This window comes from Lepidochelys kempii, chromosome 25 (genome assembly GCF_965140285.1).
Source record: "Lepidochelys kempii isolate rLepKem1 chromosome 25, rLepKem1.hap1, whole genome shotgun sequence".
In the NCBI taxonomy this organism is placed as follows: Eukaryota; Metazoa; Chordata; order Testudines; family Cheloniidae; genus Lepidochelys; species Lepidochelys kempii.
This window is the reverse complement of record NC_136404.1, coordinates 4,495,551-4,518,676: the sequence shown is the minus strand read 5'-3', so window position 1 is coordinate 4,518,676 and position 23,126 is coordinate 4,495,551. Positions and strand designations below refer to the sequence as shown.

General features: G+C 48.4%; 1 protein-coding gene across 7 annotated transcripts in view; it reads left to right on the top strand.

Annotated features, from left to right (window-relative positions):
* The window catches only part of LOC140903365 (zinc finger RNA-binding protein), a 95,815-nt gene that overhangs the window by 69,060 nt on the left and 3,629 nt on the right, over positions 1 to 23,126 (top strand). For 5 of the 7 annotated variants that reach the window (XM_073324582.2, XM_073324579.2, XM_073324580.2 and 2 more), the window contains 7 exons: positions 541 to 679; positions 8,901 to 9,091; positions 9,949 to 10,120; positions 12,062 to 12,203; positions 12,784 to 12,881; positions 14,155 to 14,250; positions 22,351 to 22,462. In XM_073324582.2, the coding sequence (XP_073180683.2) occupies positions 541 to 679; positions 8,901 to 9,091; positions 9,949 to 10,120; positions 12,062 to 12,203; positions 12,784 to 12,881; positions 14,155 to 14,250; positions 22,351 to 22,462 (950 nt within the window). Of the gene's footprint in view, positions 1 to 540; positions 680 to 8,900; positions 9,092 to 9,948; positions 10,121 to 12,061; positions 12,204 to 12,783; positions 12,882 to 14,154; positions 14,302 to 22,350; positions 22,463 to 23,126 lie in introns of those variants that run through there. The other 2 variants (XM_073324584.2, XM_073324583.2) reach the window with 2 other exon arrangements.

The window sequence follows — 23,126 nt, the reverse complement described above, 5'->3', positions numbered from 1 at the left end:
CACCCAGGCCCCATTATATATGGGCAGATAGTAGGCATATGGCACTGACAGTGCCACTCCCAGCTGGAGGATGCCGCTAGATATTAGTTCCTGTGTAATGCATTTTGCGGGGAATGGGTAGAAAAGGCTCCTTAAGCTTTTCTCTATCATCCATTCTTTGCAGAATCTTGACCTGTTAATAATTCATTTAACGCACTGATATGCAGTCATCTCTGGTGTGAAATACAACAGCTGTTTAAACAATACACAGCAGAGCTAGGGCAGGAAATGAGAAGATCAGCAATCTCCGATTCTGATTCTGGCTGCTTACACAGTTAATCCAATGTGTTAATTTTCTTCATATTCTCCTGATGCACTCTTGCTAACCTGATAACAAATAACGAATAATGATTATTTGTTAACTTACATACAGCATCATAGGCTTTTCCTTATCAGATGGTCAGAGGACAGTGACTGTATTGAGCCCAGAAGTACTTTAATACAGTTCATCTTTGCTTGGTGTAACTGTACCGCTTTTTTTTTTAATCTCTTTCCATTCAGGCGCTATGAAGAGGAACTGTACTGGCGGCGGGTAGAGGAAGAGCAGTTATACTGGGAAGAGCAGCGGCGGCGGATGGCCGCAGACTGGCATCCACCCCCACTTATGGGCAGACCTGGCATGCCAGTTCCTCCTCTCTTGGTGGGTAACCCTTGATTCAATTCCTGGAAGGAGAAATGTGAAGAAGTCTGGCATCTTTAAACTGTGTTTCAAGGCTAGAATGTGTGTTCCCTTATGTATTCTTTGAATATTGCAGGATTAATTTTTTGTGTCTCCTAAAAACCCATCACCAGAATTTGGAATTGGTAATGGACACAGATTAACTCTTTTAGTTGGTTGCAGCATTTTCGACAAATGCATATTTGAAATGTTGGACTGCTTGGCAGGGTAAACATATAAACTTCAGATCACTAATTTGTTGTTTATACTATGCAGCTCAAAGGGTACGATTTGCCTTCCCTGTCCTTATGTTCAGCAACAAAATGCCACTTGAAAACAGTTGTCTATGTCCTCTTAATCCCCTATGCCTAAACTCATAAGCCTCTTCAATTTTTATCACACCTATATTCTGCATATCTTCCCCTCCACTCATTTGTGCCCTGCACCCAGACACTCACCCTTTCTTTTAAAAACCTCCTTTTACATTCGGGCAAGAGATCACCACGTGATTGCACATGCGTGCGCACACACCTACTTGAGATCTGCTGCAAGGGTTCCATATGGCCGTGCCATACCTGCACTTGAGTAGGTGGTGCATTACAGTAGCAGGAGATAAAATATTTACTGGTGAAAATTCACTTTTTAAATTGGAAAAATTATTAGCCAGCTTTGCTAAATACTTTGTAATGTAATCTGTACATTTACACATGTTCCATTTATGTGCAGGTTACTAAAGTGATGGTTGTCACATACAAAACCCCTGTACAGTGAACTGCATTTTCTTATTATACTTTCCCCGTCCTTTTCAAACCATTTAACAAGTGTTTTTCAGGCAGTCTGACCTGGAGGTCAGATTTCTTTTTGTTTGATTCTCTGAGGCAGGCTTTAGTAAATGGGGTTTTTGTTGTAATCATAAGCATATAGCTCTAGACTTGCCTTTCACCACAATAGATGCTCTTTTTCCTGCCCTCAGTGACCACTTCCATTTAACCATACTATTCCTTTACTTTTTAAGGCTGTGTCTATATTAGGGCACCTCTCATGGAACCTTATTTATCTTAATCACTGGAAACTGGGAGGCTTATTTACCGCTCTCACTGAATCTTCTTAGACGAATCTGTCTATACAGACTGGGCCAAACCTCTAGGTATGAGGTATGGTGTCACTCTGTCCCAAGCCACCTGATACATTTTTAAAAAGAGAGGCCACATGTGGGGATCTGATTAGTGATTGGTTCTGTGATCACTGCTGGGATTAGGAGGTCTTTATAGTCAATGTGAATACACCATGACTTGAGAAAGCTGGCTAGGAAAACTCATGAGATTGCTCATTAACCGCTGCAGCTGAAGAACTTGGAAAATCACTTGTTAGTATAAATTTGAAGCTCCCTCTACTAATGTCTTGGTCCTGCTACTGTGCCATATACTAATCATCCTGCAGCTACATCGAACCTTTCATCCAAATGAATCCTCAAATCCCCTACTTTTACAAATTCACTGATGTAGCACTCATGTTAATTATCTTGCGCAGCATTCCATCCTCTAGGTTGGAACATGACAACTGTTTAGTGCGTAATAACACTGCACAACACTTCAGTATAGGAAGTGAAAAATATCTTATCCTGTTGAAATTACAGAGGAAATTGAGGGAGGGAGAATATAACTACCTAAATTGGAATTTTATCTGGCCACAGGGCACAAATGGTGCTGTGGATTCATCACATGTGGTCAGGACATTAGGTTTTAAAATCTGATTTACAAAACTTCACCTCCTGGAATCCAGCACCCCCTAATGCTGTGACGGAGCATTAGTGCAGTACTAATTCAGAGGGAAGAACACCTCCTATTGAGCCTCACTTTCTGCAGCAGCGAAGTTTTTCCCTACTGCTTTTCTAGCCTGACCCTTTGAGACTTGACAAAATTCCAGTTGCTTGCTCTGAAACCTTTGCTTTAATTGTTTTCACATAGTCTTCTGCATCTGTTCATGTAGTTGTGAATGTGTATACGATGTCTACTAGTGATGGCATCGCTAAGAATTTTTTTCGTTTTTCTTCGAGTGCTTGCTCATGTGGATTCCATTCTAGGTGTGGGCATGTCCACGTGCGCAGCCATTGGAGATTTTTGCCTTAGCAGTAGCCATAGGGCCGGCTGTGGCGACCCCTGGAGTGCTGCGCTCATGCCAAGGTATATCAGGTGTCGCTGGCCCTCCGCCCTCCCAGTTCTTTCGTACTGCCCATGGTGGTCATTCAGAGTGCCTCTGTCCCTTGCTTTGCAAGTGGCCAGCAGTTCCTTTCCTGTTTTAGCCTTGTTGTAAATAATTCTATTGTTTCTTAGTTAGTAGTTAAGTAGCTAAATGTTCAGTTAGTGTGGATCCCATCGGGGACTTTGCCCCCAGGCAGGGCATGCCCCGTTCTCCAGGTTTTAAGCCCTGCTCCATGTGTAACAGGCCTATGCCTGTTAGTGACCTTCACAGTAGTTGTCTACAGTGCCTCGGGGAGTCCCATGTGAAGGAGCATTGTTGCATCTGCAAGAACTTTTGTCCTCGGACACAGAGGGAACACGACATATGTCTCAGGGCCCTCCTGATGCAGGCAGCCCTGCACCCAGTTTTGGAGCCAGCTCGGCCCAAAATGGCACCCAGCACTTTGGCCTCAATGTGTAACACACCTCCGGCACTGGACTCCTCCCAGCACCAGGCAAACCTGATAAAAGTGAGCTGGGCACAGGACTCTGTTCGGGCCTTATGCCCACTCTTGACCTGCACAAGGGCTCCACCTTAGGGAGTTCCTCCCTTCAAAAAGACCCGACTCTGGGGAGGAGTACAGGGTCCAAGCTGATGGTGCAGTCGACGCCCGCTCAGCTCTTGGCGCCTGCAGAGTCAAGAGAGCTCCCACCACAGCTGGCACCATGTTCAGTGATGGAACTGGCCAAGGCTCCCTGCAAGGGCAAGCCTGCCGGTAAGGCCTCGTACAAGTCGAGTGAGTGCCACTGGTCTCCAGAGCCAAGGCAGAGCCCTAAGTTGCCACACTCTTGGTCTCTGCAGCCCAGGTCTCTGGCCCATCGTTACCAGGCATCGGTACCATGTACCCGGTCCCCATCTTCGCACTGGAGCTCTCCCAGGCATAGACAATCTCCCTGGTACCGGTCCGCATCACGTCATTGGTCACTGACGCTGAGACCTCATCGCCACTCCCTCACACGAGGCCATTCTCCCTACTCCTGGCACCAGTCATCATTAGCCACCAGACCTGGGCCTCGATGGCCCCGCCCTGGTCACCAGAGGGCGACAACTTCTCCGGATCAGAGGCACATTTCAGCCCCTCACCCAGGCAGCAACGGGAAGGGGCTCCAGGGGGTGTGTCTATGGCATCAGGGCCGGCCTGGCAGCAAGGCCAATGGCCTTATTGGAATGCCTGGGGGTTCCCATTATGCCATTGCCCCACTCTCGCCAACCCTCAGTTGCCATGTTGGACAGGCTGAAGTTGGCACCCATGGCACTGTCAGCACCAGGTTCGGTGCAGGATGCTCCAGTGACTGCCATGGATGTGGAGCTGGTGCTCACCCCAAGGCCACACTCCCCTTTGGGGGAAGATGTCGGCGGGCCTCCCCTGGTGGTCCCATCATCTTCCTCCCCGGGTGAGGCGGTGGTGGGCCCTCCAGAGCTAGCCCACCAGGCGATTTTAAGGAATATCAGGCGCAGCTCCGTAGGGTGGCTTTGAACTTGGGCCTCAAGGCAGAGGAGATGGAGGAGAAGACGAACACATTGTTCAATGTGCTCTCAGCAGCCACCCCAGCCCGGGTCACACTCCAGGTACATGAGGGGCTCCTGGACATTGCCAAGTCCATCTGGCAAACCTCGTCCTCTATTCCGCCCCACGTCTAAAAGAGTGGAGAAGAAGTACTTCATCCCTGTGAAAGGGTTTGAGTACTTATACAACCACCCGCCACCAGAATCGTTGGTCATGTCAGCAGCTAACTAGAAAGATAAGCAGGACCCCACCAGTTCCGCTCCTAAAAATAAAGACGCTAAAAGTTTGGACTTGTTTGGTCACAAGATTTATTCTATGGCCAGCCTCCCGTTTCGGGTGGTGTACCACCAGGCCCGGCTGTTACAATTTTAACTTACGGGAATCCCACCTCAAGTTCAAAGACTCCATGCCCCAGGATGTGACCCAGGAGTTTGCAGCTCTGGTAGAGAAAGGCACAACGCAGCTCCTTGCTCCCTCCAAATGACCTGGAATGTGGCCGATTCGGCTGTCTGGGTTGTCACCTCAGCGGTGGTTATGAGGCACAGTTCCTGGCTCCACACTGTGGGCCAGTCCCAGGAAATGCAGGCCTCTTCTCAGGACCTTCCATTTGATGGTGTCGGCCTGTTCTCTGACCAGGCGTAGACACAGCTGTATGGCCTTAAGGACACGCGGGTGACTCTCCACTCCCTGGGGATGCATACTCCTCAGGTGTTAAGACAACAGTTCCGACCTCCACCACGTCCACAACAGTGGCAGCTTGTCATGGGCCTACAAGGAAGCGGGACACCAGGTTTAGCCGCTGCTGCCGCTTGTCGTCCCACTTCCCTGTGCAGCCTGGCCCGGTGACGCACCAAGGGGTCCAGAAGCGCTCATTTTGAGGGTGCGCCAGGGAGCAATGCACCAGCCATCTGTCCAGATCCTTCCCACCCTTTTCTTGACTGCCTCTCCCCTTATTGTTTGGCATGGTCCAGGGTTACATTGGACCGCTGGGTCCTGGACGTAATTGCTTGGGGCTATACTCTGCAATTCTTGGTCATAGAATCATAGAATATCAGAGTTGGAAGGGACCTCAGGAGGTCATCTAGTCCAACCCCTTGCTCAAAGCAGGACCAATCCGCAACTGAATCATCCCAGCCAGGGCTTTGTCAAGCCTGACCTTAAAAATATCTAAGGAAGGAGATTCCACCACCTCCCTAGGTAACACATTCCAGTGTTTCACCACCCTCCTAGTGAAAAAGTTTTTCCTAATATCCAACCTAGACCTCCCCCACTGCAACTTGAGACCATTACTCCTTGTTCTCTCATCAGCTCCCACTGAGAACAGTCTAGATCCATCCTCTTTGGATCCACCTTTCAGGTAGTTGAAAGCAGCTTTCAAATACCCCCTCATTCTTCTCTTCCGCAGACTAAACAATCCCAGTTCCCTCAGCCTCTCCTCATAAGTCACGTGTTCCAGTCCCCTAATCATTTTTGTTGCCCTCCGCTGGACATTTTCCAATTTTTCCACATCCTTCTTGTAGTGTGGGGCCCAAAACTGGACACAGTAGTCCAGATGAGGCCTCACCAATGTCGAATAGAGGGGAACGATCACATCCCTCGATCTGCTGGCAATGCTCCTACATATACATTCCAAAATGCCATTGGCCTTCTTTGCACCAAGGGCACACTGTTGACTCATATCCAGCTTCTCGTCCACTATAACCCCAGGTCCTTTTCTGCAGAACTCCTGTTGAGCCATTCTGTCCCTAGTTTGTAGCGGTGCATGGGATTCTTCCGTCCTAAGTGCAGGACTCTGCACTTGTCCTTGAACCTCATCAGATTTCTTTTGGCCCAGTCCTCTTAGTTGTCTATGGCCCTCTGTATCCTATCCCTACCCTCCAGCATGTCTACCTCTCCTCCTAGTTTAGTGTCATCTGCAAACTTGCTGAGGGTACAATCCACACCATCCTCCAGATCATAAATGAAGATATTGAACAAAACCAGCCCGAGGACCGACCCTTGGGGCGCTCCACTTGATACCGGCTGCCAACTAGACATGGAGCCATTGATCACTACCCATTGAGCCCGACAATCTAGCCAACTTTCTGTCCACCTTATAGTCCATTCATCCAGCCCATACTTCTTTAACTTGCTGGCAAGAATACTGTGGGAGACTGTGTCAAAGGCTTTGCTAAAGTCAAGGAACAACATGTCCACCGCTTTCCCCTCATCCACAGAGCCAGTTATCTCATCATAGAAGGCAATTAGATTAGTCAGGCATGACTTGCCCTTGGTGAATCCATGCTGACTGTTTCTGATCAATTTCCTCTCCTCTAAGTGCTTCAGAATAGATTCCTTGAGGACCTACTCCATGATTTTTCCAGGGACTGAGGTGAGGCTGACTGGCCTGTAGTTCCCAGGATCCTCCTTCTTCCCTTTTTTAAAGATGGGCACTACATTAGCCTTTTTCCAGTCGTCCGGGACTTCCCCCTATCGCCATGAGTTTTCAAAGATAATGGCCAATGGCTCTGCAATCACATCCACCAACTCCTTTAGCACTGTCGGATGCAGCACATCCGGCCCCATGGACTTGTGCTCGTCCAGCTTTTCTAAATAGTCCCAAACCACTTCTTTCTCCACAGAGGGCTGGTCTCCTCCTTCCCATGCTGTGCTGCCCAGTGCAGTAGTCTGGGAGCTGACCTTGTTTGTGAAGACAGAGGCAAAAAAAGCATTGAGTACATTAGCTTTTTCCACATCCTCTGTCATGAGGTTGCCTCCCTCATTCAGTAAGGGGCCCACACTTCCCTTGGCTTTCTTCTTGTTGCCAACATACCTGAAAAACCCTTCTTGTTACTCTTGACATCTCTTGCTAGCTGCACCTCCAGGTGTGATTTGGCCTTCCTGATTTCACTCCTGCATGCCCAAGCAATATTTTTATACTCTTCCCTGGTCATTTGTCCAATCTTCCACTTCTTCTAAACTTCTTTTTTGTGTTTAAGATCAGCAAGGATTTTACTGTTTTACTGTTAAGCCAAGCTGGTTGCCTGCCATATTTACTATTCTTTCTACACATCGGGATGGTTTGTCCCTGTAACCTCAATAAGGCTTCTTTAAAATACAGCCAGCTCTCCTGGACTCCTTTCCCCCTCATGTTATACTCCCAGGGGATCCTGCCCATCAGTTCCCTGAAGGAGTCAAAGTCTGCTTTTCTGAAGTCCAGGGTCCGTATTCTGCTGCTCTCCTTTCTTCCCTGTGTCAGGATCCTGAACTTGACCATCTCATGGTCACTGCCTCCCAGGTTCCCATCCACTTTAGCTTCCCCTACTAATTCTTCCCGGTTTGTGAGTAGCAGGTCAAGAAGAGCTCTGCCCCTAGTTGGTTCCTCCAGCACTCGCACCAGGAAATTGTCCCCTACGCTTTCCAAAAACTTCCTGGATTGTCTGTGCACCGCTGTATTGCTCTCCCAGCAGATATCAGGGTGATTGAAGTCTCCCATGAGAACCATGGCCTGCGATCTAGTAACTTCCGTGAGTTGCCGGAAGAAAGCCTCGTCCACCTCATCCCCCTGGTCTGGTGGTCTCTGGCAGACTCCCACCACGACATCACCCTTGTTGCTCACACTTCTAAACTTAATCCAGAGACATTCAGGTTTTTCTGCAGTTTCATACTGGAGCTCTGAGCAGTCATACTGCTCCCTTGCATACAATGCAACTCCCCCACCTTTTCTGCCGTGCCTGTCCTTCCTGAACAGTTTATATCCATCCATGACAGTACTCATGTGAGTCATGTGAGTTATCCCACCAAGTCCCTGTTATTCCAATCACATCATAATTCCTTGACTGTGCCAGGACTTCCAGGTCTCCCTGCTTGTTTCCCAGGCTTCTTGCATTTGTGTATAGCCACTTGAGATAACTCGCTGATGGTCCCTCTTTCTCAGTATGAGGCAGGAGCTCTGCCTTCTCGCGCGCTCCTGCTCGTGCTTCCTCCCAGTATCCCACTTCTCACCCTCCGTCCCCCCTCTTCCCCATCCCTCTTCAGGGACCCTTCTCACGAGCATCTCCTTGTTCAGGAGGTCGAGAAGCTCGTGGGTTTGGGGGCTGTGAAGGAGGTTCCTCAAGACATGGAAGGAAGAGGATTCTATTCCCACTACTTCCTAATCCCAAAGGCCAGAGTGGGCTTCAGACCTATCCTGGACCTGCATGGCCTCAACAAGTCTCTCAAGAAGTTCCGCATGGTCTTCCTGGCCTCCATCATTCCTTCCCTGCATCCAGGGGACTGATACGCGCACTTGACTTAAAGGATGCGTACTTAAAGGCCAAAAGTCTGACGGCTGCGCACGTAGGGGCATGCACACCTAGAATGGAATGGACATGAGCAACACATCTCGAAGAACAACAGTTATGAAAGGTAGGTAACCGTTTTTTCTTCTTCTCAGCTCCCAGATGGTAGTAAAGTTCGTTCTTTTCTGTCTCTCAGCCTACTAGACGTCCGGACTCTTCTGATGATCGTCACATCATGACAAAGCACTCCAGCATCTACCCAACAGAGGAGGAGCTGCAAGCCATCCAGAAGGTCGTCTCCCATTCTGAACGTGCTCTTAAGCTCGTCTCTGATTCATTGACAGAGCAAGACTCTGAAAGAGGAGAAGATGATGATGAAGAGAGGGGGTAACAAACTTTTATAGACTCTTTCCATAAGTAGTTACTGCAGTATTGTGGCAAGATGAGGTTGACACTTTTGGTGTGCTGGGAAAGCCATCATCCCAGAATAGCTGTAGAGCCTTTGAAGGGGATGGGTAAAGAGACCACATCAGCAAAATGAGAGTTTAAAAATGGCAAAAAGGAATCTTCCCCTCACTCTCATTTGTGCATCTGTATTTTGTTTGCCTAAACATTAGTTAGGGTAGAGATCAGAGCTTGCGATACATACAGAATTGGCTTCCTTACTTAGTGGCTTTAATTTGGGTTTTCTGTCCCATAGCACTGGTTGAAGCTAGATTAAAAAGGGTTACAGTAATGTCCCATTCCTGCAGAAAATGTTCCAGCTGTCCATAGCTGACACACCACTTGGCAATTAATAGTCACTTCAAAAGTAGTAAAACAAAAATAGTCTCCCTTCTGAACAGTTATACGTGGGGTGGTAGTGAAATTTTTATGCTATTTCAACGTAATATTTTAAATAAAATATTCTGGAGAGTTCTTGTATTTAGGTTTACATTAAAGGTTTCAAAATTACAATCAAAAGGCAAATGTGTTGCAAAGTAACTTATAGTGGACCTACCACTAAAGTTGCTTCAATGAATTTGCGCTGCAGCAGAACCAAAGAATTGCATGGAGATTTCAGTGTCTTTCTGTTTTAACAAATACAGTGCAGCAATTTACTTCAGTAGCCTTAATTATATTGTTAATTGCCTTTTAGTTCTGCTTTTTAGATATTTTGGGGCTTCCTGTGATAGATTTTTAAGGCTCAGATTCAGTGTAGATAGCTCTGTTTGATGTTTTCCCGTGACTTCTCTCCTCAACAGGAAAGCAGAAACTGCATCCCGAATTCTGAAAGGTGTAATGCGAGTTGGCATTCTGGCAAAAGGGCTTCTTCTCCAAGGAGACAGGAATGTTCGTCTTATCCTACTCTCTGCTCAGAAACCTACACACACCCTCTTAAAGAATATCACAGAGCAGCTGCCCAAGCAGCTTTCAGTAAGAGTGGATCCTCCTTCTTTGTTTCTGATTTCTAATGACTGTTTCTCCTTTGCTTGTTGTCAGGAAAAAGGATACCTAGAGCATAGAATAATCCAGTACTGCTTATTGAAGATTAACAATATCCTAGGCTATGTACAAAACAAAATGGAAAATACAGTTCCTGCCCTTAGAAATAGGCATTGTAAAAGGGAACATGTACTGGGTTTTTTCTGCATTCCATCTCAAAATGTCAATTTCCATTATAGTAGTAGGTAGCTTAGTGGCTTGCTGCACTTGTTTGCTTGGGGTTTTTTTGTTTTTTTTCTTCTCTCCCCCCCACCCCCTCTTTGCACACAAGAAATGATTTTTGGGTGTCTTAGTTCAGTCCTTTTAAGGCTCTTATATCACAAAGCTACTACAGTTTGGCATAATTTGCATGATGGGACAGTCTGCTCAGGAAAGTCTCAAGACTAGAATGACAGAGTTGCATGTCAAGCTTGAGGTACACTGGTAGAGCTGTGAGAAAGCACGGCCAGTAAGGACCTACTGCAAAAAAAAAAAAAAACAGTATGCTGCTTATTCTATATGTTTGTAGTGTTGTTGTAGCTGGGGTCCTGGTCCCAGAATATGAGAGACACAAGGTAGGTGATTTTTTTTTATTGGACTGACTTCTGTTGGTGGAAGGGGCTAGATTTCAAGCTACACACAGCTCTTCCTCAGGTCTGGAGAAGGTAGACAGTGTGTCTGAAATAAATACAAGATGAGAGAGATTATTAAGTGTAAGAGGTTCACATATGCTGTAGGAGACAGCAATTTAAGGAATTGGGCAATTAAAGGTTAGCAGGCAGCAGAGTGTATTGCAAATTACTATAATAAGCCATAAAACCAGTGTCTTTGTTAATATCATGGTTTTTAGTGTCCAGCAGAGTTATGAATTTAAGCTCCCGGGCTTGTTGCTTGAAGGCGTATTGTGGGATTCCTTTGAGGACAAGGACTGAGAGGTCAGACATGGAATGATCACTTTGTGAAAAGCGTTCGCCAATGGATGATGTGGTGGTCTGTCGCTATCATTTTTCTGCATGGTTTCATTTAAGAGCTTAGTGATTGGTTTCACCCACATAGTTGTTGTTGGACCATTTGATGCACTGGATGAGGTACACCACATGTTGTGATTGGCATGTGTAGGATCCATAGATCTTGAAAGTTGTATGTGGGAGGTACTGATCATTAAATTAGTGGAGATAGATCTGCATGTTTTGCACCTGTTCTGGCTTGAGTTGGTGTGTCCTGGTCTGGTTGGAGCTTGCTTCTGAAGACACACGTGGTGAGGTTGGGGTGTTGTTTGAAAGCCAGAAGAGGGAGTTTGGGAAAGATTTCTTTCAGGATACAGATGTCTCCATGTCTGACCTCTCAGTCCTCATCCTCAAAGGAAACCTGCATAATACCTTCAAAAGATAAGCTTGGGAACTTAAATTCATAACTCTACTGGACACCAAAAATTATAGACTTAACACACACACACTGGTTTTATGGTGTATTACAACAATTTGTAGCACGCCCTATTGCCTCCTAACCTTGAATTGCCCACTTCATTTAAAGTGGTCTTATACTGCATGTGTGAACTTCTTATGCTTAACAACCTGTCCCACCTTGTATTTAGCTCAGACACTCTGTCTACCTTCTCCAGACCGGAGGAAGAGCTCTGTATAGCTCAAAAGCTTGTCCCTTCCTTCACCAGGAGTTGGTCCAATAAAAGATATTACCTCACCCATTTTTTCTACTAATGTACTTGAAACTGATGCTACATCATTCCTAGCTTTTAAACTATATTAGTCAATTTCTTTCTTGAACAAAAAATTCACCAAATAAGTTTTTTTTTAATAGTGGGGTGTAGAGGTAATGCTGGCACATGAACTTGAAGGTGAAACAAGTGGAGTTTTTGTTCTTTTAACTTTCTAGACGTTAACTGAAGATGAGTATGAAGTTTCATCTGATGCTGAGGAAGCAAATATACTCATCTGTTCATGCAAGGAACCAAAAATGCAGGTCACAATTTCAGTCACATCTCCTCTCATGAGAGAGGATGCTTCCACTGACGAAGGTGAGTAAATCATTGATGGTTTAAAATTACTTCATGTGTGAAAGTTTTGATGTACTAAATACGTAATAATTTCCAAATGAAATAACCATGGTGACTGAGCAGACATTTTGATACCTCTTGTTGATTTGGTTACTACTGTCGGAATACTTCCAAAGTGACAAAATCAGGAGGCTGAAATCCTCCTCAAACTCCTGTGCTGCTTTTTCCCTTCACCTTCCGGAATGGGGGGGAACAGAAGATGGATGGAGATAGCTGTGTTCGAGACTTAACTTTATGAATCTGCAGACTTAATTGTTGTAATCTGCTAATGGAGATTTTTGTGCTGCTCTCAATGCTTTCAGAAACACATTCTCATTTGAAAAAGCCTGCTTGCTTTTCATGGAGGAGACAATGATCTCTAATCGCAGTGCAGTCAGGCTTCTATCTGTGGATATGATTTAGAAACTACAGTATGCTAGTTTGATAGCTATTAGTAACAAAAAGTTATGCTTCTGTTATGGTCTTTTACAACAACTCTTGGTCGCAAAAGCTTTGTAAGTAAGTGGTGCAAAGAAAAATTCATATATTTCTTTCCTCTTAGAAGCAGCAGCAGAATCTCAGCCTGACCCCTGTGATATTTTGAGTCAACAGAAATGCCTAGAGTCATTGGCTGCCCTTCGTCATGCTAAATGGTTCCAGGTAAAGAGCTTTTCCAAGCACTGAGATGTGTTGTGCCATTTCCCATTGATTTACTAACCTAGTACAAGGAAGGAGGCACAGTTTTGTGCTGCAGAGCTGACCATGTTTATTCAAAGTGTAACTGATGCTATTGGGGGCATCTTCTGTATAGTGACCCCAACATTCTCGTGTACGCATTCCAACTCATCCTCTCCACAGTACAGTAACTTAAAATAGGAATATTTCTAGAATATAAATGAGCCCGTTACGTTTTTCATAGGGTTTTAGTGAAAATAAATCCTGCTGAAGCAAAATATTTTATCTTTATTCTGGCAGGCTAAAGAAGTCTGCGTATGTCAGCTCCTGTCAGTAAATGGATCTGAGAGGATCGTTTTATATGTCACCTTCACCACCTAGCTTAGAAATGCCCTTTTAGAGCCTAAACTTTCAAGTACAACTGACAATTGTATAAGAGCCACTGACCTTCCTTTGTCCTTTGACGGCAGAGGTGTTAACTTTCCAATTCATCTTGAGTGGTTTCTTACAACATATTAATTCCTTATGCTAAACAAACCTTGTTTTTAGCTGTGACACTCTTGTCTACCTTTCCCAGATCTGAAGAAGAGCTCTGTGTCAGCTTTCAAGCTTGTCTCTTTCATCAGTGGAAGTTGGTCCAATAAAAGATATTACCCCACCATGTCTCTCTAGTTGTTTAAGAAATACTTATAAAATCCACCACCATAATTAGCACTGTGCACAACCCCAACAGAAAATCAGGAGCTGAATAGCTCCTGAGAGATAACATCCCCATTGGTCTCTCCAGGACACTTGCGATGCATTGGCTAGTGGAGAACTGAAGCCTGCCCTGTCCTGATCATTCTTTACCTGCTTTGTGGATAAGTAGAGGATTTGAGTATTCAGAGCTGCCAATCTAACATCTTTTGCTAGCCCTGAATCCACAAATAATGTTGCTTACCCTGAGAGTGCTCAAAATCTTGAACACAATTGGTGTACCCTTCTCTTAACTAGATAGGTTAGTTTCTTTATCTCTTTTGGTTTTGTTCTACCTCACCCTTTTTTTGGCATGCCAGTGCCCCATTGCATTTTTACATGGCGTATTACACAGTGCACACTTTGCTCCATGTGAAGTCAAATGGTTTAATATTCAGATAAGGAGAATATTTTCCTCAGACTCTAAGATATTTTTAATGAGTTTTGTTTTGTTGCTTGTATGACCTTAGGTTTTTATTGTCTTAGGTATTTTCTGTTAGCAGTCTTGTTTCTTTCCATAAAGGCTAGAGCTAACGGTCTGCAGTCATGTGTGATTATCATCAGGGTTCTGCGAGATCTTTGCCAACGTGTACCAACATGGGGGGCACTTCCAGATTGGGTAAGAAGACCGAAGCCTTTTCTGTGACATCCTTCCTTTGATTGCTATCATGTAAGACGCTTCTTTTTAGCAACAGTGATGATTATCAGGGATATTGAAATGATGTAAAAGATAAGCTAAGCACACAAGTACAGTGGATACATAGGGCTGAATCTGTTGACGTCAGTGGTAAAGCCTGCTGACCTCAGTAGGTCCCAGAATATGGTCTACATTTACCCTCCCTTTTCTATAGACTAACAAGAAGACTGTTGCTCAGCAATAGGGAATCCATCCTCCATAGCCTCTTCACCAAAGCAAATGTATGTAGTTATTCAATTCCAGATCCTCTTACGGGGGTGGAGACTGTGACAGTTTAAAATAATTAGTGCATATCTGCAGTCATCTCAGATTTTCAACTTCATACTTGGCTATAACAAGTATGGTGCCTCAGCCCATGTCTGCAGGCCACATAAGCAGTATGATTTAGCTAGAGCACTGTGAGAAGAGGTCCCTTTCCTCAGAATGTGAACAGCAACATCAGCATGACTGTAGACACTCTATACAGAGTCAGATATGTGTATAACATACAAACTCCTAACACAGCTGAGCTCTAAATCCACTGTGCTGTTACGTGGGTTTACATGCTCCATGCAGACCTGGAACTCTCTTCTCTCACAAGGCTTCCAGGAGTCCTATTCATATTACGCATATCAAGACTCTGCAGAGAGTATGTCTATTTCAGAAAGTCTTAAACAACTGGGGAAGCTAGTTGGATTTTATTTATTGTAAACCATACAGTTCTACTTAGGAAACCTTCTGCCATACTAGCTACTGCATTAGTCTAACTTGTGGATTGCCTCAATAAATACTAAAAATATAATGTAGGAACACATTTTATCCCTCCGGTGTAATTGAACCCTGGTGTCAGTTATTGTTTTGGTCTTGTTCATCGGTCTTTGTTGCCTTTGTGCTGCTGGTTTAGGAGCAGTTGAGGGACTTGCTCTCATTATATTTGGCTGAAGAAATGAACCTAACCTTTGGAGAGAGTCCCCACTGGTACTTGCTTGTACAATAGTCCCCTCTTTCTACCCCCTCCTCTTTCTGCACATGTTCTGTTAACCTGTGGTAGGGGGATGAATTGGCTTCTTGAGAGGGAAGCACATTTGCTTTCTTCACATTGCTACCCCTTCTTTTCCAGCTCTTACTGCGGCTGGAGGATTGTAAGTACCATGGGCCCAGAACTGTCTTACTGTGTGTGTATTCAATGTCTAGTTGTCACGGAGTGTGGGGGAGTCCAGGCCCTGCACCCCTCTTCCTGGGATCCACTGAGACTCTCAGCCAGCCAGTAAAACAGAAGGTTTATTGGACAACAGGAACACAGTCCATAACAGAGCTTGTGGGTACAACCAGGACCCCTCAATCACGTCCTTCTGGGGGAGCAGGGAGCTTAGACCCCAGCCCTGGGGTTCCCTGTGTTCCTCTCCCCAGCCCCAAACTGCAAACTAAACCCACCCAGCAGGTTCCCTGCTGCAGTCTCCGTCCACATTCCTGGGCAGAGGTGTTACCTCCCCCTCCCCCTCCTGGCTCAGGTGACAGGCTCTCAGGTCTCCCATCCCCAGGGCACATTCCCAGGTCAACACTCCCCCCTCCCTGCTGAGTCACATCGTCACATCTCTCCCCCCTTCGAGACTGAACTGAGCGGGGTCACTGAGACCAGTGACCTGGGGAAGTTCGGGGCCCCCTCTCCGGGACAGCGCATCCGCTATCAGGTTGGCACTTCCCTTCATGTGGACCACGTCCATGTCGTAATCCTGCAGGAGCAGGCTCCATCTCAGGAGCTTGGCATTGGCTCCTTTCATCTGGTGCAGCCAGGTCAGGGGAGAGTGGTCGATGTAGACGGTGAAGTGTCGCCCGAAGAGATAGGGCTCTAGTTTCTTGAGGGCCCACACCATGGCCAGGCACTCCTTCTCGATGGCCGCGTAGTGTTGCTCCCGGGGTAGCAACTTCTTGCTCAGGTACACGATGGGGTGTCTCTCCCCCTTTTCATCCTCCTGCATTAACACTGCCCCCAGTCCCGTGTCGGAGGCGTCGGTGAACACCACAAAGGGCTTGTCAAAGTCTCGGTTTGCCAGGACTGGGCCACTGACCAGAGCCTCCTTCAGCGCCCGGAAAGCCTCCTGGCACTGCTCGGTCCAGACCACCTTGTCTGGCTTCCCCTTCTTGCATAGCTCAGTGATGGGGGTGGCTATGGCGCTAAAGTGGGGCACAAATCTTCGGTAGTATCCTGCCATCCCAATAAAGGCTTGGACCTGCTTTTTGGTGTGGGGAGCGGGCCAGTCTCTGATCACCTCCACCTTGGCTGGTTCTGGCTTTAGGCGGCCGCTCCCCACCCGATGGCCCAGGTAAGATACTTCCGCCATCCCCACCTTGCACTTCTCCGCTTTTACAGTCAGCCCAGCCCCCTGGAGTCGGTCCAGCACTTGTCTAACCTGGGACACGTGGTCCTCCCAGGTCTGGCTAAAGACACAGATGTCATCAATATACGCCACGGCAAAACTCTCCATCCGCCTCAGGAGCTGGTCCACCAGGCGCTGGAAGGTGGCCGGCGCTCCCTTGAGGCCGAAAGGCAGGGTCAGGAACTCATAGAGCCCCAGAGGGGTGATAAAGGCCGATTTCAGTCAGGCATCTGCATCCAGTGGCACTTGCCAGTAGCCCTTTGTAAGGTCCATGGTGGTAAGGTACTGAGCTCCTCCCAGCTTGTCTAGGAGCTCGTCCGGCCTGGGCATGGGGTAGGCATCAGATACAGTGATGGCATTGAGCTTCCGATAGTCCACACAGAACCGGACCGACCCGTCCTTTTTGGGGACCAGCACCACCGGCGAGGCCCAAGGGCTGGCAGATGGCTGGATCACCCCCAAAGCCAGCATGTCCCGGACCTCTCTTTCCAGGTCCTGAGCAGTTTTCCCTGTGACTCGGAAGGGGAAGCATCTTATTGGCGGGTGCAACCCGGTCTGCACCCGGTGGACAGTCAGATTAGTGCATCCAGGCTGGTTGGAAAACAGCTGTCGGTACGGATGCAGCACCCCCCTGACCTCAGCTTGCTGGGCAGGGGTTAGCTGATCCAAGAGGGGAATTGCTTCCGGGGGGGAACCAGCTCTGGTCCCAGGGAATAGATCTACTAAAGGGTCATCTCCCTGCTCTTCCCACTGTCCACACACGGCCAACACCACCTTCCCCCTGGCATAATATGGCTTCATCATATTCACATGGTACACCCGGCGGTGGTGCGCCCGGTTCGACAGCTCCACCACATAGTTTACCTCATTGAGCTGCTTGACGACCTTGAAAGGGCCCTCCCAGGCGGCCTGTAGTTTGTTCTTTCTCACTGGGATGAGAACCATCACCTGATCCCCGGTGGCGTAGGCACGGGCCCGCGCTGTGCGGTCATACCAGACCTTCTGCTTCCTCTGGGCTCTGGCCAGATTCTCCCTGGCCAGGCCCATGAGTTCAGCCAGTCTCTCTCGGAAGATCGGGACATACTCCACCACTGACTCTCCATCGGGAGTGGCCTTCCCCTCCCACTCGTCTCTCATCACGTCCAGGGGGCCCCTCACCCTCCTTCCATATAACAGTTCGAAAGGCGAAAATCCGGTAGACTCCTGGGGCACCTCCCTGTACGCGAACAGCAGGTGAGGTAAGTACTTGTCCCAATCCTGCGGGTGCTGGTTCATAAAGGTTTTCAGCATCATCTTTAGCGTCCCGTTAAACCTCTCCACCAGCCCATTGGACTGGGGGTGATAAGCTGAGGCCCAGTTGTGCCGGACCCCACATTTCTCCCACAAGCACTGGAGCAGGGCCGACATGAAGTTGGAGCCTTGGTCTGTCAAGACTTCCTTGGGGAACCCCACTCGGCTGAAAATGGTCAGGAGCGCATCGGCCACGGTGTCTGCTTCAATGGAAGCTAAGGGCACTGCCTCGGGGTAGCGGGTGGCAAAATCTACCACCACCAGAATGTATTTCTTCCCCGACCGGGTCGTCTTGCTGAGAGGCCCCACGATGTCCATGGCCACCTTCTGGAAAGGCTCCTCTATGATGGGCAAAGGTCTCAAAGCCGCTTTCCCCTTGTCCCGGGCCGTCCCCACCCTCTGACAGGGGTCACAGGATCGGCAATACTGCCGGACCGTGGTAAAGACCCCGGGCCAGTAAAAGTTCTGTAGCAACCTCTGCCGGGTGCGCCGGATTCCCTGGTGCCCTGCGAGGGGGATGTCATGGGCCAGGTACAGGAGCTTGCGCCGATACTTCTGGGGGACCACCAGCTGCCTCCTGATCCCACAGGACTCTACTTCCCTTGTGGGAGCCCATTCTCGGTACAGGAACCCCTTCTCCCACAGGAACCTCTCCTGGCAGCCTCTCCTCATGGTCCGTACCACACCAAGGTCGGCCAGGTCCCTGAGCTTCCGCAAGGAGGGATCTTTCCTCAACTCGGCCTGGAACTCAGCGGCTGGGGAAGGGATGGGGCCCGGTTCCCCCTCAGTGGTCAGGTCTCAGGCCTCAGCCTCTCTGAGCCGTGCCCCTCGGCGCTCCCTCCCCACCAGGGTAGGGTCCTGCGCCTCTGGTGTGGTACCCTCCCCGAGGTCAGGACGCAGTGCCCCTCGCCGGCTCTGGCTACGGGTCACTACCAGGGCGGTCTGGGGCTTGCTTGGCCAGTCCTCTATATCTCCCCCCATCAAAACTTCAGTGGGCAAATGGTGGTGTACCCCCACATCCTTGGGGCCCTCCTTGGCCCCCCATTTCAGGTGTACCCTTGCCACGGGCACCTTAAATGGGGTCCCGCCCACCCCTGTCAGGGTCAGGTAGGTGTTGGGCACCACCCGATCTGGGGCCACCACCTCAGGCCGGGTCAGCGTCACCTCCGCGCCCGTATCCCAGTATCCATTGACCTTCCTCCCATCCACCTCCAGGGGAACAAGGCACTCTCTCCGGAGGGACAGCCCCGCGCCCACCCTGTAAACCGAGCACCCTGAGTCCAGAGCCTCCAGCCCTCTGGCGGAGCTGGCCTGGGGTACTCTTCCCTCCTGAGCAGATGGTAAACTGGTAGGCCCCCTTTCCTGGGTCGTCTGCCCCTCGTCCAGCTGGGTCCCTACCCAGTTAACCCTGGGTAGGTTGGGTCTGCTCACTTTGTCCCTGAGCCCGGGGCACTGGGACCGTACGTGGCCTCTCTGGCCACAGTGATAGCAGCTCAGGTCACGTTGGTCCCCTCGAGCAGGTCGGAGGGGCCCGACGACAGGCGTTCCCCTTTCAAGGGGGTTCTCCCTATTTCCCCGCTGGGAGGCCCCCTGGTGACTCTCTCTCTGCATCGGGGGGGGGCCTGTTCTTTTGGGACTCCTCCCGGCTACCCCCTGACCGACTGTTCACAAACTCGTCGGCCAGCTGCCCTGCGTGCTGGGGGTTCTCGAGCTTTTTGTCCACCAACCACAGCCTCAGGTCGGAAGGGCACTGATCATACAGTTGCTCCAGTACGATTAGGTCAAGCAGGTCCTCTTTAGCTTGGGCCCCAGCTGTCCACTTGCGGGCATACCCCTGCATCCGGTTGACCAGTTGTAGGTAGGTGACCTCAGGCGTTTTACGCTGACTCCGGAACCTTCTCCGGTACATCTCGGGGGTCAGCCCAAACTCACGGAGCAGGGCCTGTTTGAACAGTTCATAGTCCCCTGCCTCCGGCCCTGTCATCCGGCTGTACACCTCCACGGCTTTGGGGTCCAGTAAGGGGGTGAGAAACTGGAGCCTGTCTGCAGGGTCAACCCTGTGCAGCTCACAGGCATTCTCAAAGGCCGTCAGGAAGCTATCTATGTCTTCCCCCTCCTTACGCTGGGCCAGGAAGCACTTATCAAAGTTCCTTGCAGTCTTGGGTCCCCCCTCACCCACCACAGCCGGGGCCCCACTGCTCCTCAGCCTGGCCAGCTCCAGTTCGTGCTGTCTTTGTTTCTCCTTCTCCTGACGTTCCCTCTCCTTCTCCTCCTGCTCATGTTGACGTTGTTTCTCCTCATGTTGACGTTGTTTTTCATGATCCTCCAGCTCCCTCATTTTCATTCTCCCTCTCCCATTCCAGCCGCCTCCGCTCCAGGGATGGGGAGCTCCGCCGGGAGGATCCCCTGCTGGGTGCCGGGGTCAGGGTGCCCTCGGTATTCGCTGGGCTTCCCCCAACCCCTCCCCCAGACATAGGTAGGAAGGGTCTCGGGATGTACTGGGCAGCAGTCTGACCCCTCCCAGCCCGGTCAGGCCCCAGGGCCCACGCTGCGTCCGCCGGGCGGCTTCCCTCAGAGACAGGGATCGGGTCATCCAAGCGATCCCTTTCCTCCAACTGGGCAATCAGCTGTTCCTTGGTGGACCTCCCGATGCGCAGCCCCCTCTGCCTGCACAGCTCCACCAGGTTTCAGAGGAACAGCCGTGTTAGTCTGTATTCGCAAAAAGAAAAGGAGTACTTGTGGCACCTTAGAGACTAACCAATTTATTTGAGCATGAGCTTTCGTGAGCTGCTGTAGCTCCACCAGGTCGCTCTTAAGGCGTTTAGCGTACATCTCCCTGCTGGCCACTCGCAGGCCGGGCAGCTTCCCACGGTTTCCAGGAAAAACCCTTAGTGTGCCAGTCCTTCTTGAGGTCACCACCTCTTTGCCAGGGTCGAGCTGCGGACTCCTCCGCCCCTGGGACCGCTCGCTGCAATCCCCCGGGGGACCCTGTTACTGCAAAAGTCCTTCTCTCTGGTCACACATTCCCAGGGGTTAACCGCCCCCCGAAACCGTCTCTCTCTGAATCTTCAGCACGCCTGGTCCCCGTCAATTTCCCTTCGTTTTACTGTTCCCCAGTCACTTACTGCAGGAAGCGCCGTTCACGGGGTGCAGTAGATCCTACCGTTACCACCAGTTGTCATGGAGTGTGGGGGAGTCCAGGCCCTGCACCCCTCTTCCTGGGATCCACTGAGACTCTCAGCCAGCCAGTAAAACAGAAGGTTTATTGGACAACAGGAACACAGTCCACAACAGAGCTTGTGGGTACAACCAGGACCCCTCAATCACGTCCTTCTGGGGGAGCAGGGAGCTTAGACCCCAGCCCTGGGGTTCTCTGTGTTCCTCTCCCCAGCCCCAAACTGCAAACTAAACCCACCCAGCAGGTTCCCTGCTGCAGTCTCCGTCCACATTCCTGGGCAGAGGTGTCACCTCCCCCTCCTGGCTCAGGTGACAGGCTCTCAGGTCTCCCATCCCCAGGGCACATTCCCAGGTCAACACTCCCCCCTCCCTGCTGAGTCACATCATCACACTAGTACAATGGGATCTTGATTGGGAACTTATAGTGCAACTGTAATGCTACTGATGGTGATTGGACAAAACTTTCTAATACAGTAGTAATAGAATCATATAAACATCATAGGAAAGCTGGATAAAAGGTGACAAGGGTTTCACTGGTAGATGCCTGTAGGTTTACAAAATAATTTAATAAACAAGTGATGATAAACTTGAACATTTTTAGAAAAGAGCCAATAAATAACAGGGCTATTATCAACTAATAAATGCCCAAAGAAACCATAGAGGAGCTGGTCTAAATGGTCCCATGTAGCATACAGTGGTCCAAATCCTTTGGTCAGTCCTAATTTTGCTAAGAAAGTGACCAGACTTCCGTAAGTCCTGTAGGTGCAGAATTCTATCATGTGACTTGCTAAAGAGAGTTTTTTTAGAAAGAAGTTAGTAGCCAACTCTGAACTGAGTTGTGAATTCTCTTAAGCTCAGCCTTGCAAAGTTCTATTTGTCCATTCTCTCACCCAAATAATTTTTGTTGACAAGCAAGTAAAATGTTTTCATTATTATTGTCATAGCACAAGTAGACAAGAAGGGTTTTTTGCAGGAGCTTAGATGTTCGTGATGGTTTTACAAGGCTTCCTTAGCAGTATCTTGAGTCTCGTTTTAAAGAGCTAAAAAGCAAGACACAGTCCTAAGGAAAGGATTCTTTCCTTCGCAGAAGCTGCCAGCCTTTTGTGGAGGACACACCATTGCTTATATTTTTAAGAAATTGTATTTTAGCTTCATTTCCTCATTTAAAAAGTCAACCCTGATTTTGTCTTTCCTGCAGGCAATGGAACTTCTTGTAGAAAAGGCTTTAAGTAGTGCAACAAGTCCGCTAAGTCCTGGAGATGCCATGCGCCGAGTTCTTGAATGTGTAGCCACGGGAACACTCTTGATGGGTCAGTTGTAAACTTATATCTGTAATGTCACTCCACAAAATCTTTGAAACAGTGGATTGGGCCATCTGTATTGTCATCCCGCAGTACATGCTGCATTTTGTGATCGTTTCCCACTGAACAGATGATAAAGTATGACTGTTGGAATAAACTGTCCACAGCACTGATTCTGGGACTCAGTTGTATGTGCCTTTTTGATTGATGGGAAGGAGTTGATTATTTTTTATTTTGAAGTGCTTAAAGAGATTCGGATAGTTTAGGCCGAACACTTGTGTGTGCATTAATAATATTGCTCTCATTAAAACTTTTAAGCAAGATTTTACAAAATATAAACCCCAAGCACTTTAGCATTCTGTGTCAGTCCCTGAGAATGCAGAAATGAAACTGACTAGTGAGGTTTCCTTGTTCAAGTTGAGTGAAGTGCAAAAAAAGTAACCCATCATCATAACTAGTGAAAAGCAATGTCAGTGATACTGTAACTATGATGAAGTGAGCTGTAGCTCATGAAAGCTTATGCTCAAATAAATTTGTTAGTCTCTAAGGTACCACAAGAACTCCTTTTCTTTTTGTAACTAACACTGTACGTTTGGAAATTATTTACATGTGATTTTTTTAAAAACATCTTTTTCTTAAACCCTGATCATAGTGAGTTTTAGAGTTGTGGTTT